The sequence below is a fragment of the Chelonus insularis genome, unplaced genomic scaffold (genome assembly GCF_013357705.1).
Source record: "Chelonus insularis isolate UGA/USDA-ARS -01 unplaced genomic scaffold, ASM1335770v1 contig_16_pilon, whole genome shotgun sequence".
NCBI classification, from domain to species: Eukaryota; Metazoa; Arthropoda; class Insecta; order Hymenoptera; family Braconidae; genus Chelonus; species Chelonus insularis.
Genome location: NW_023276409.1, coordinates 391,786 through 406,670, shown reverse-complemented (window position 1 = coordinate 406,670; position 14,885 = coordinate 391,786). Strand labels below are relative to the sequence as shown.

Sequence of the window (14,885 nt, the reverse complement as noted above, 5' to 3'; positions counted from 1 at the left end):
GTGCTACACGATAATCTCTTAATTTAAAAATTATTCTTGTAAAAATAAATTTAAACATGAGTGATTCGTGTGAGCACAGTACAGATTACGGTGCCAAATTTTTACAGAAATTTTATTAAAAAGTAATCGGCTCTGACCAATCTTTAGAATGATGTGTGTGCGTACGTACGTATATATGTATGTACGGACGTCAGCATTTTTTTCGTTTTCGATATCTCAAGAACGGATAAAGATATCGACTTCAACTAAAATTAATTCGAAAGATATTATCGTAAAGAAGATCTGAATGTAATTTGAAGAAATTCAGTCGAGTCGTTTTTTTTATAACAAAATAACTGTTTAAAGTTAAAAAAAATGAAAGTTCTTTTCTCTTAATCACCTGATTACAATTACCACAAATTAGCGCAATATTTTTGTCTAAGTTAGATCGTTCTCCTGAGTATAATTGACATTGAGAGCAGTACAAATGGTGTTTTATAATATCGTTTAGAAACGGAAAATACTTGAATACTAGATATTTTGTAGCCAGAACTACATTTTTGCTGAACAAAGCATTGATCATTCTTAATATATCAATAATCGCTTCTCATATCAAAGAATGTTGAGCCCCTAATGAAAGTGCCATTAGGACAGCTTCTCCTCTTGAAATTTGAGTACATTTGCACAATTTCTAACGAAGATAAAAAGCAGCTCTCTTTTGTTGATGTGCTTCCTGTCAGTAAATTCAACGATTAGTATGTATCATCTATTATATTGTAAACAGACGATATTGATTATATGATATTTTTACTTCGTCCAAACCCATCAATAATCCATCAAGAGAAAATCCTAGAATATCTTCGGCCTAAATAAATAATAATTGTTACAAAATTATTTTAAATGATTAATAATCCGAATTTTATTATTTATCTTATACATTAATTTAATTTATGTTTTGTGCATTGGAATGTAAAATGTACCAGTATTGTTTAAACAAAATCGAGTGTTTACATTAAAGTAGATAGAAATCTACAAGCAATTGAGTCATATTATGACTATTGAATTAAGTACACATATCTTGAGAATATCCGACCTCCAATCAGCATTAAACAAAAGACGGGTTTTTGCCTACTGAGATCTTACTCACTTACTAATATAGGGATGACTAGGATTTTCTTGTAATAAAACAATACAACTCATGATAGGTGCATAGTTGTGGCAATCTCCTTCCACTTCCCCCCTAATCTTTCTAAATCAAGTTTTTCTAATTATTACGAAAATTATGAGGAATAAGGAGAATAGTTGCAAATGAAAGTTGTAGACGCTAAGATTTTACATAAAAATGGTCATCACGCTTTTATCCCTATCTCTGTAATTATCTAAGTAATTAAAAATATATCGATTAACTAATGCGTATATCACATGAATTTGGAAGCTTTTAACAAAATTATATAATTAATGATGAGATATGACTTTCAACAATTACACACATTGTTTATAACAACATGAATTTGTTAAAAACCATTAAAAATTATATTTATTGATTAAGTATTGTGTATATCACATAGATTTGGATGTTTTCAACACACATTGATTATAACTATTTAAATTTGTTATAAACAATTACTAATGGGAAGTTCGTCATGTTGGCACCGACAAAGTATGCTCAGACCTATTTTTAAATTACTATTTAGCACAACTGCTGAGATATAAATCTTTTGACATTGCAGATGGAATTTCCTAGGAATTCAAGGTGCACCGTTATCGTCATTAATACCTACAATGAAATTAGAAACAGTTGTCAATGGAAGTGGGTGTCTTTTTTGGTAATTGTGTCGAATTCCTCCCTCCTGCTCCACCCCGTCGACACAGTTTTCGTATAGGTACGTTTTTTCGGAAAAAAGTAATTTTTTTCTTGCAACCAGGACTCGAGTCTGGATCCCCCAAGTTTGCGCGTTAGGTGCTTTACCACTTAAGCTATCGCAATACTTAAATTACTATTCTCCTAGACCAGAGAAGAGAGACGTAAATAGAAGTTTATTTCTTATGGGACAATGTGGCCGGAAATTTTGATACGTGTTGTTGCTGTCAGATGGCAGAATGGTCGAGATTCGGAGACGTTTCTGAGCGTAGAGCGGAGCTCAAGTTCTGTCATGTAGTGGTGGGAGACGAACGGTTTCCTAACATCGTTCTCTGAGAAAATTTCTCTTTCATGTTAACAGGAGATAAAAAAATAAAAAAACGAAGGAGTTGATAGATTTGTTTCAAATTTTTTTTTAAATGAAACAAAAAATTAAGACGAAGACAATGATGAGGGTGCGGAGTTTCAATTATCAAAAAGTAATCGAGCACGCGCCAAACATTGACCACTTAACCCGTGGGTTTTTCGACGTAAATAACGCTATTGTAAAAAGGTAGAGCCGCATCAGTCATAAAATCGGTTCGTCTTCAGATTTAAAAATGTTAAAACTAGACTCGTAGTCCAGTCAAATGAGGGAAATGGGATAATTTTGGTTTGCTGCGGCCAAAGTGATGATTTATAGATGACTAGATCGGAAATTTTGCGAGGAACACGATGGTGTCGATCAAAAATATTTGGCACGCATAGGAGGGGGGGGGGTAAATCCTAAAAAACCGCCCCCCCATCGCAAATTTCTCGATTTCTATCATAGATATGAAAAAATGTTTCAAATAAAAGTTTTTCAGAATTTAATTTTAATAAAAAAAGTAGTGAACACTTTTTGTCATATCTATGATAATAAAACGTTATTCGCGACTGAAGCTTCACTATTGACGAAAGCTCCAGTCGCGTCTAAGAAAATTAATAAAAATACTTAACGCTACAAATATCACTTTGTGGCGATTTATTTCGAAAAATGAGATATTAGAGTACATTTTCAGAGAAGAATTTTTTTTTTTTTTAATTTTTTTATTATTTTTATTAACAATGAATTATTTAAATCGTTCTCATTTTGGTTAAAATGCAGCGATTAGCCTGATTTCGGGCTCAAAATGTGCAGAATGAAAAATTAAACAATTCATCCATGCAAAATTCTGCTCTATTTTTCACCTGTTAAAAGCTATACAGGTTTTAATATTTGGGCCCCCAAGCGCGCTTTTCCTTTTCTGGCGCCGTCGGGTGCGACAGAGAGCAATACATATCTCTCTGCTTCACTCGCACTCACACAAAACTTCTGTGCACGCGCCGAGTATTGTAAAGCGTAAGTGCGAGTGAAATGATCACTCGAACCGTAAGTGTGACAAAGACACTATACGGTGAGGGAAGAGGGGATGTTTTGGGCTCATGCTGGTTACTTCAAAAGTCTTTCCGAGCTCGAAATTTATCAGCGCGAGAATTTTTCTAAGTTCTACGCGCTTTAAATGTTAGAGAAAATTCTTCAATTTTAGGTCCAATAATCATATATATAGATCGATAGAGAATTGAATTTCCTGTCAATCTAGCTATACTTTTTTAGGTACTTTTTCCGATTTTTTGACGCAAAAAAATAATTGTGGGAGAGAAAAAATGTATATCTCCCACATAATTATATCAATCAATCTAAAAATGTACAAACATGTACTTGACATATCTGAGAACATATATGCCTATATTCGCACGTTCGTGATGACCGGAAGTCATCCATTTAAATTAAAAAAAAAAAAAATAGGAGAAAAATTAATTATTTTGAAGAAAGAAAATTTATATCTTCTACATAATTACCTCGATAGATCTAAAAATGTGCAATTGTTAATGAAAATAATGAAAAAATTAATAAATAAAAATAATTTTTCTCTGAAAATGTACTTTAATATCTCATTTTTCGAAATAAGTCGCCACAAAGTGATATTTGTAGCGTTAAGAATTTTTTATTAATTTTCTTAGACGCGACTGGAGCTTTCGTCAATAGTGAAGCTTCAGTCGCGAATAACTTTTTATCTATCATAGATATGAAAAAAAGTGTTCAGTACTTTTTTCAACTTCCCAGTGGGAAGTTATAGTAATGGGTCCGATTTTGCGAATCGCTAATTTTGACATATCTCCACGTTTTAAGGTCCCCAGAGTTGAATACGATAGTTTTTACGTGGACGTCTGTGTGTGTATGTATGTATGTGCGTTTGTGCGTATGTGCAATGTGCGTACGTACGTTCGGAATTATTTTTCGCCTCGATTATCTCGAGAACAAATAATGATATCGATGTGGGACCAATTGCATTCGACGCGTAATTACGTAACTTAGAACTGAAAAAGTTTTCAGGAAAATCGGTAAAGCCATTTTTTCGGCAGAATCAAAAAACTGGAAAAAAAGGAAATTACTTGAATTTTGCAATTTATGAATTATACCATTTTCTAGACAAAATTTCAAGATCATTGCAGAAATATGAATATTAAATGATTGGAATACTTGTATGGATATATGATGACAATATTTTTTATAAAAAAAAATTTAAAAAACAATATCAGCAATGAAAGAATTTTAAACTCGTGTCAGGATTGAGAAAACAGCATTAAAGACGCTATAATAGTCAATAATAATTGTCAATAATATGGAATTGTGTTCATAACAATTGAACATTGTTACTAACAAGTGATTATTGATCATAGTAATATTTAAATAATAAGTTTTAAATTGTTATAAACAATAAAAATAGGGACCCTTTCTATATATATATAAGTACTTTTAACGCATAATTTTTTCGTTTACTAAAAAATGTTACCAACCGTATGCCATAAATGAAAACATACTTTTTTCGTGTATAATAATGAAATTCGTTGTAAATAATGAAAAAAAGGATCTATGAGGTACATTCGAATTCTTCTAATGCACAATTTTTTATTTTACTGAAATAAAGTAACTAACCATATCAAATGAATAAGAATTGGTGTGAGGCCATTCGGGGCGCCCACACGAGGAACTTCCCATTAGACGATTTCGATTACAAATTGGCTTTCCTGAAATTTATGAACATTATCGTACAATAGGTATCAGCAACAATGTTCATTTGTAAGTCAACTTGTTTAAGCTTTACGCTACCTAGTGACAATCGACACCAAAAATTCAAAAACATTTTGGAAATTACCAGAAAATGTTTAAAAAATAATGTACTATAAAATAGTCGTTATCGATTTCGTCATAAAAATAACTGTTTTGAAGACATTATGATATTTCATTTTTTTTATATGAATTCCACACTTTAAATGTCGAAATATGTTGAAATCCAGAAATTGTGAAATCAAACGATCATAATAATTTTCTCGTAGCAAATTAAAATAATCGTAATAAACTGTGCGAAATTATTTTATTTTGCGCAGCAAACCAAAATTATCCCATTTCCCTCATTTGACTGGACTACGAGTCTAGTTTTAACATTTTTACATCTGAAGACGAACAAGTGGTACTTTTTTATGTAGGTAATCCGATTTTATGACTGATGCGGGTCTACCTTTTTCAAGTTGGCTCTCTCTGCCGCGAAGCATTTTTTCTATGCGTGCGCATCTTTGGAGGGGAGTAGGCGTGACTGTGCCAAGAACACTGTCGCCACCTGGTTTTAGGGTACAGAAGCTTACATGTACAGTATCGCCGTCTGGCGGATCGGGTGATAACTTTGCGGTTTGGGGTGATCTGGGGTGATCCCCAAATGGAACACGGCATTATGATTCTATTTACATCTCTCTTCTCTGTCCTAGACCTTGTGACATGACGAGAGCTGATCATGTCCCTCCGAGACAAGTAGCGACGTCTATATCGTCTCCATGACTGTATCGTCTCCTCCTTCACTAGCCGTCGGTACGGAAGACTCCTAGAAGACCTTCAAAAGACATACATTTCAACGACCAGAAGCTTCACCGAAAATGGCGCTGCGAAGAGCAGAGTGGGCGGAGCCTCCAGATGGAAGAGAATCCTGCCAAAACGAAGCACCGAGCACGCCGGCCGGAGATCAGTCAGTAGTAGTTGAGCTTCCGCCGTCGCTGAATACGCACGTACAAACGACGCTCCTTGAGCTCGTAGAAAAGTTATCACAGTAATCACCGGAAACGTTAGACCGGGAGCCGGAAGAACGAGGCTGGGATCGTGGCCGCCTGCTGATTTTGCATCCAGGACGCCAGGAGAGACTCTGCACGAGCCGCTGAAACCTCCGAGGGACGCCGTGTAGTCATGGCGGTTCTCCAGGACTCTCATCGACGTATAACGCCAGACCTGCAGTCCCGGCAAGGACAAGTCTGCAAGATCTACATCGGAGGACGACACTCGCTAGTGAGCTCACCCATAATTTTCCTCATCTTTCAAGGGCATTTGGGCGAGTCCGCGAGAATCTGCGAAAACACTATTTGTAACGCCTGTCCGAATCCATATAATTAAGATCATATCATTTTAGATCAAATAATTGTATAGCTTGCCGTCCCGTACCCGGGTCATCGACTCGTTTATTTCTATATAAATTTTGTAAAACTACAAATAGCTACTATATAGCTCGCTTCAGGACGCAGGAGGATAACCCTACGTTCTATTGTAGAACGTGATTTTACATTTCCAAGGGCAAGTTGTCCAAGTCATCTGCATTACTGTGAATTTCTTGTCGTCGTTACTCGGCACGCTGGTTGTCCAAGAAAATCTTTCGCACTAATTATTGTCGATTAATCTCGTTGCTAATTCACTCGTTCCAATAAAGCTATACCAAAGAGCAAGCTGACTTTCATCGAAAGGTAAGTCAGAAATTGCAACTATATTCTTATAGCTAAAACCAGAAAAATACATTCCTTAAGGTCATACAAGAACATACTCGAAGCAATAACCTCATCAACCCCTGGTAACATAAGATACATTCTTTACCTTACATTTACTGAAATAAAAAGGCTGATTGGAGATTCATTCTCTGTAGCATAAAAAGTCTGAAACCCGAGCACACCCATAGAAAAACCCATTCCCATCTTATTCCCTTGGATCCTACAGCAGAAACGTTCCCGCGCTTTTCCCAAGCTCCCCAGTGATCCCAAATCCCAGCTTCCAAAGGATTCCCCAACACATCAGCCAAATAGTTAGTCTCCCAGATTTCAGTTGTAGTGCTCAAGGGTAAAAATTTTGAGCACGACATAACTGCAAATGTGTCTTTAAATAAAAGTATTTGACAGTATCTTGCATAATATCATCATGAAGATTGCTGAAATGATCGTCCGGAACTGATCGATTACTTCTACCAATAAAACAAGGCTCTTGACAGTGGTATTTCAACAATTCCATGATTTTAAAGATAAAAATATCACAATTGTTGATTTCATAAAGAATTAATTTTTGATAAGTACAATTGCAATTAAAAAGAAAGCGTAACAGCTTTGAGTGACAAACATACTGGTCTATGATATAGACCGCTTGTGGCGCTGCTTGCTGACTGCTTGTTTTGTAGTGCCAACATCATTTAGATTGTGTCGATTATAACATTATTTTTACAACATAAAATCCCATATAATTGTTGTAAAGTTATTGCGCTTTCTAAACAGTCAATTTTTTATTTTATTTTAACACAAGAAGTTGCAGTTGCAGTTGTTCCAATTATCTTGCAACCAGCATATAATTCGTTATAAAAATCAGATTTGTCGGGAATCATAATTTTATCAAAAATTATTGAAGGAATATCAAAAAATTGCAGAGTTTTACATACATTCATTATCGGCCATACTACAGGAAGTTATGATCGAGAAATGCAAACATTATTTCTGCAAGAGAATCTAACTTCAAAGACAATTATTAAACTTGGCATTTTTTACAACAATAACTTCAGTAGAGAATCCTTTGTTCATGCTACATCATCAGCAATTAAATCAATTGTATTAAAGGAATGTCATAATTTACATGCCAATCGCCTACCCTCGCGGTTTCTATAAACTAAAAAAAACCAGTTAAATTCCGGTTAAATAATCGAACCGAAATTCAACCGTTTTTTCTCGGTTAAAAAACGGTTAAAAAGCAGTTAAATAACTCGCGTATTTAACTGGGTATTCACAGTTAAATCCCGGTTAAATATTAGGTATTTAACTGAATAAAACAAGTTAAATATGAGTTAAAAACTAGTTAACAACTGGTTAAATAACTAGAATATTTTTTATATATCCGACGTATATAACGGTTGAATATTGGTTAAATAATAAAAATAGATCTCGCGTATTTAACTGCAAAAAAATATTTGTTAAAACAAAATATCAGCTAAATAAAAAATATTTTTCAATAAACAATTGATTTTATATCTACTCTCGCCACTATAATTTGTTTATAACAGCCTGTAATTGTTATTAACAATAAAAAAAACGTCGATAATTGTTGGATTTAAGTGTTTCCGGCGGAATATGTTTAATATCGACTACATAAGGTCTCTAATGACTTTATATCTACTCTTGCAAATTTAATTTGTTTATAACAGCCTGTAATTGTTATAAATAATTAAAAAACGTCAATAATTATCAGATTTGAGTTTTTCCAGCGGAATATGTTTAATATCGACTAGATGAGGTCTCCAATGACTCTATATGTACTCTTGCGGAGTTAATTTGTTTATAACAGCCTGTAATTGCTATAAATAATTTTACAAGACTAGATAGAGAGTCATCAGTGATCTTATTCAGTCGATATTGAACGAATTCCACTGAAAAAACTTAGATCTAACAATTATTGACGTTTTTTATATTTTTATAAAAAGCTTATGGAGGAGCAGTATAAAAAATCTTTATATTACACTTGAAAATATTTAGCTTCAAAATGGGATATGTGAAGAGATTGGGATCAGCTTTTTACAGCATTAGAAAAACTAACGATAAAAGGATTTCAAAAAGTTGAGAGAAACATAATTAATTGCTTCCTGACTAATACACCCCATTCGAAATTCATTCATATTTCAATTAAGTAGTAGTTTTGACCGACTTTTTGAATTAAATGTTTTAGAAATATCACTGACATTAAATTATTTTATGTCAGATTTTCATATAAAAACAGTAATTTTAAAATTCGACTGCACTATTGTTGAAAAAATAACATTGACAAATGTCAAGTATGATGCGTTCTAGGATTTTCATTTGCCTTTATTAAAGGCAAGTTGAAGTTCAAGTTGTTGAAACTATTAAAAAGTTTTATATTGAACAATAGAACTGTAAAAGTGGTTGATCTAAGGAACGCGAGTCGCTTGTTCGAATTAGAGGAATTTCTGTCTTTAAAATTTCAGAACAGGAATGATCAATTCACAAAATCAATTGAAACAAAATTTAAAATACATTTGTACGAAAATAAATGCTAAGTTAAGGCATCATGTCTCGTCAGGAATTCCTTTAATTAAAATAAGGTTCTCGTAATATGTTGATCTATAAAGCATCGTTCTTTCTTCAATTCAATAATAACATTATCACGTATAAGCTCTATATTTAACTCTATGCTATTTGTAACAAGAAATTTTAATGATTTGCATCGTTTTCTTATATTATAATATTCTGTACTAATTCATTTATTGTAATTCCTAAGAATTGTTATTGTTGTTTAATTACAGAAAAATATACTTTGAAATTAATTAATCCAATCAACTGTAAGAAATATGAAACTGTTGACATTCATAGCATAGCGTTTGAGAATTATTTTGAAATGTAACATTACTTCAAAAAATCTTCTGTGTACTCTTATTATAAATACTGAAGAAATAAACAATTTACAATTAAAAAGTGTTCAGTAAAGTTAAGTGATTTATTGTTTTATGTAATTACACGTATATTGTAGTATTTTCCTTTGAATATTTGTTATTAAAGAATAATCTAATAGCCGAAAAAAAACAAGTTCAATCATAAAACAACTATAGATTTTTATAATTTATATATTAAAACAGACTACTTGATGTTCTGTAACTACCTTCCGTTCATGACCTTCCTATTAGACTCCATCTGATCAAATCTTAAATAATTCTTGTGACGGATATAATCATGCACTTTACGAATGCGTTGTCCTTCCTCCATATCAATAACAACCTCAACACGTATGAAACTCTATAATACGTAATAATTGTTAAAAGTAAATTTTTATTTCTATCTGTGATAAATTACAGTTCGATCAACTGTAAATAGCAACATGGATCTGTAAGTTACATTGACTACAACAAACAGTTTTTGTAATATTTAAAAGTAGTTGTCGTCACTACTGAAACGAAGTCCAATGCTTTCGGTCATCGCAATTATTTTAATATCATTAATATAACTTATCATAGTCACTACAACTAACTTTCCCAGTTGCTGATTGACTACTTCCATGAAGTTCAATCATCTGTGTAAATTATAGTTGTTATTTTCTAGTTCCTGCACTTATCAAAAATAGTTACTCTAACTACTTTCATGAAGTTGAATGCTGAAAGTTGTTTGAATTTTTCCAAATAGTTCATCCAACTCCTCTTTATAGTTCATTGTATTACTCTTTTCACCCAACTACTTACGAGTAGCAGCTACAAATATTAGTTGCCGTAACTAGTTTTCCTTTTTCGATGTAGATAGTTGGCTCAACTATCTCGATTTTTCTTAGTGTGGTATACACGAAATATTTGTTTATCGAATTCCTGCTTTTAATGTCTCCAAAACTCCACCACTTTACCCAGCTTTAATATACTAGGGTATTAATGGAGCTGTTCTATTTTGCATATCAGTCTATAGTTTGAAAAAAGTTTATTGACGATATTCCTCTATATGTTTTATTTCAATTCCATTGAACAAATAATTAAGGTAGCTGTTAAAGAATTCGGGCAGGTACAATGACAATAAACATAAAAAATATGACTGATAGTACAAACTTATATGAAAATTTTTTTATCCTTACTCTAAAATACAGTGCTCATCAAGTTTTATATTGTCTTCCAATGTAGATGGGCCCATGTTAACTTTTCAAATCTGAAAAATAGAAGCTCACGAGGGATTCCAAAAGCACCCGAAGCTTTCTTCATTTTTTCCTCTGTAAACACTGGAGATTAATTTACATGAAGTATAATTGATTTATATTTCTAATTTTATACTTTTTAGCAATCGACTAATTGTTTTTACACTAAAATATCTTAAATATACGATCGTCTGACAAGTGATGCGGTGCTGTCAAAATGTACAATTAAATTTTTAGATTATTTGATTAGTTGGAATTGTTCATCAATTCCCATGTAAACGGTGAAAGGTGTCAAATAATTTTGGATGTATATATGCTGAAAATTCCCTTCAATTAATTTTAAAACAAGATCAGCTACGTCGTTAAAGGGACAATCATTTTTATGCGTGTATTCTGATTTGGATTTTTGGAGCACTTGTGATGAGTGTGCATACTGTAAATTTTCATTAGTAGTAAGTTGTTCGTCCACGTTATTTAAGCTGTAAAGTTAATTTAAAAAGAATTGCATAAGACGTGGCACAATTTTTAAGAACCATATCAGAATATATTTCTATCAATAGAGAACATGACAACAATTGGGCCAAGTCTTCTTCAATTTTTTATGAATTAATTACTTTTTTAAATTAAGTAAAAATTAATTGCAAAAAAAATTCATCGTAAATGTGCATCTACAAAATTACTTTTTAAATTATTCATAGAAAATTCGAACAAATATTTTTTTACACTATAAATCGAAATCCATAAAAATAATGACTTAATTTTATGAATGACATGGCGTTCCATTTGATTTCAAACATTTTTGTTGTTTTAAAATTCTTCTGATTGATTATTTAAGAATAAGATCTTTCATTATTTGCAGAGTCACTTAGGACTTGTACATAGCGCGAGGTTTTATTGTCATCTGAAGATGGTAGGATTATTTTTCCTACAATACTCCATAGATTTTTAATAAAACATGATTTTGTTTTTTATAATAATTCATTATTTACTTGTAAAATATCGTAGCGACCAATAATAATATAACTTGTACTACATACCCCAACAAAAACACTATTTTAATAAAACTGTATTGTTAAAAATAATACAAAAGGTTGTCAGATCATTACAAGCCAAGTATTTTAACTTCTACATATATTATGTTCATTAAAATTCAATGGGTTATTTATTTTCAAAAAATTATGTACTTTGTTGCATATAATAAAGATAATTTTGGATAAAGAAAAAATTTTAGAGCTGAAAAATAACTATTTGTTATTTGTTTTATTAAACAAATGAAAGAAATGAAAGAATTTTGATTGTAATTTATCAACAAAATACTTGGTGTCACTATTACCTTTTTCCTCCTATTAAAATCCTGATTTTTTTTAAACATTAATCATATACGAGACGGAGCTGTAATGAAGATTTAATACGTTCATATTTTGATAATGTGTTTAGAACTTCGAGTTTCATTATAAGAAATATTTATTGGCCCTAAAAAGGGCCGTTTGGGTTTAAATTTTCTAAGCACTGCTTTTTTCAGTCTTCTTAGGGAGAAGTACAGCTTGGATGTTAGGAAGAACTCCACCTTGAGCAATAGTAACTCCAGACAGAAGTTTGTTTAACTCTTCGTCGTTACGGATAGCTAACTGGAGATGACGTGGAATAATTCTGGTTTTCTTGTTATCACGAGCAGCATTTCCTGCTAACTCAAGAACTTCAGCAGCTAAGTATTCCATAACTGCAGCCAAGTAGACTGGAGCTCCAGCACCAACTCGTTCAGCGTAGTTACCTTTGCGTAACATCCGGTGGATACGTCCGACTGGGAATTGTAATCCAGCTCGTGTTGACCGGGTCTTGGACTTTCCCTTGACTTTGCCTCCTTTCCCACGACCAGACATGATTTTTATTTTATGTAGTTAATACTCGAGACGACAGAAAAGCAGTAGATGTCAGATCAGTCTATGCGGTACAGACTTATGGATTTTGTAGTGTATCTCCGAACCAATAAAATAAGAGTTCCTTGTTCCCACTACAGCAATGTGGTGTCAGCTGGATATTTTGATGTGGTGTATCTCCGAACCAATCCCGTACGTTTATGCTCTGTTAACTGCTAAGAGTTAGTGGCGTAAAAGTTTTTATTCCAAACAATAAGTATTGATGGAAAAAAATTCCTATATTTGTTGATTTCACGATAGAGTTTTGTATTTTTAATAAAAATACTTTATTTTAAATGAGTTGATTAATAAGTCATTATTTTTTTTTTTTCCGTTCTCTTTCTATTTATAATAGAAAAACTATAAAATACATAATAGGACGAAAATGTGAACGATTTTCTTCCGATGAAACCATTAGTATTAATAAAAAGATTGGGTTAAAATATTATTGTTAATAACTATACATCACAATTTTTAAGTCGGTGAAGATTTTTTTTTTTCATTTTTTCATAATATTTCACAAATTTTTTCCAAACACTTACCATATAAAAACTAAAATACAGAAATAAGAAACATACTACTTTAATTGCTTTTTCTAAAAAAAAAGATATTTTACTGTTATACGATTTATTTTCTTTCCATTATATACAGAAAATAATTATTCGAAACAAAACATTCCCTCATTTTATCGAACAATATTGTCTACCAAAACATCTATTACTAGAAATGATAATAATAATAATAATAAATTATTAATAATATAGTGATTTTTATTCAAAAAATGTGTTGAGTCGGAAACATTGTGTGTTTGTCATTACAAAAATACCATTATAGAACCTTTATTTTTGATGGTATCAGAATGATATTTATTTATATCAATAATATAACTCTTCTAATATTTTTTATCACAATTTATGCAAATATTTTTTCATACAAAAATGAGCACTAACAATTTAATGTCTTTAAATGTCAATGAATTATAAACTGTAGTTATGATTGAATTAGAAATAATTGATTACAAAGTAAATATCATCTAGGAGAGAAACTCTTTTGTAATCAGCAAACGTTCATTTAGTAATTTGTATCAGTGTAACTGAATTTAAGTTTATTGTTTATTGATAATTATCAAAGAATTGAATAAAATTTAATACTAAAAGTTGGAAAGTGTTGTGGCGCTAGTATCGAAAACCAACACGGCGACTCTTCATGGTCCGCGCTCAATTATGTGTATAGCGCTGTTTATTGGCATATTAATTTTTATACGAAACAAAATTCAGTTAACACTGTACTCAGTTTGTGAAAACATTTTAAAAATGACTGAAAAAGCTATAATTGTTGTGACTTCAGCGACTGAAGATAAGGCCACCGCTAAAGCAGCTTCACCAAAAAAAGCCGAAGCACCGAAAGCAAAAAATTCGAACGCTAAAGCTAAGTCTCATCCAAGCACTGCTTCTATGGTTAAAGCAGCCATTAAAACTTTGGCTGAACGCAATGGATCATCCCTACAAGCTATTAAGAAGTATATCGCCACTATATACAAAGTAGATGCTGAGAAACACGCTCCATTCATCAAAAAGTTCTTGAAGTCTGCTGTTACTGACGGTACTTTAGTTCAAGTGAAAGGTAAAGGCGCTAACGGATCATTCAAGCTTCATGTAACAAAAGCAACTACTACGAAATCTAAGCCTAAAACTACGACGGCCAAGAAAACCGCATCGAATAAGAAAACTCCCACTACTAAGAAACCTGCAGCAAAAAAAACTGCAGGTCAAAAAACAGCTCCAAAGAAAGCAGCTCCTAAAAAGGAAACCAAGACAGCAGCTGAAAAAAAAGGAGTAAAAGCTGTTACAAAGGAATCTAAAGTCAAAACAACAGCTCCTAAGGCTAAGAAAGCAACTAAAGCACCAACTGCTAAACCAAAAGCACCTAAACCCAAGAAAGTGTCTACACCTAAAGCAGCTAAATCAACTAAAAAGATAGCTGCTAAAAAATAAATTTATACTAACGGAATTTTTTCATTAAAAATACAACGGCCCTTTTTAGGGCCAAACAATTTATTCTCAATATAGAAAATTTCTCTGCTGATACAAATTGCACAATTTAC

General features: G+C 32.2%; 2 protein-coding genes across 2 annotated transcripts; one reads left to right on the top strand and one right to left on the bottom strand.

The window, feature by feature from the left end:
* Positions 1–12,367: 12,367 nt before the first annotated feature.
* On the bottom strand, positions 12,368–12,769 carry LOC118064233 (histone H2A-like). Its single transcript, XM_035078700.1, has one exon. The coding sequence runs from the start codon at positions 12,743–12,745 to the stop codon at positions 12,368–12,370; it is 378 nt and encodes a 125-aa protein (XP_034934591.1). The 5' UTR covers positions 12,746–12,769.
* Positions 12,770–14,094: 1,325 nt separating this feature from the next.
* Positions 14,095–14,803, top strand: LOC118064230 (histone H1-like). The gene has a single exon (XM_035078697.1). It carries the CDS (start codon positions 14,095–14,097, stop codon positions 14,773–14,775), a length of 681 nt encoding a protein of 226 aa, XP_034934588.1. The 3' UTR covers positions 14,776–14,803.
* Positions 14,804–14,885: the final 82 nt, after the last annotated feature.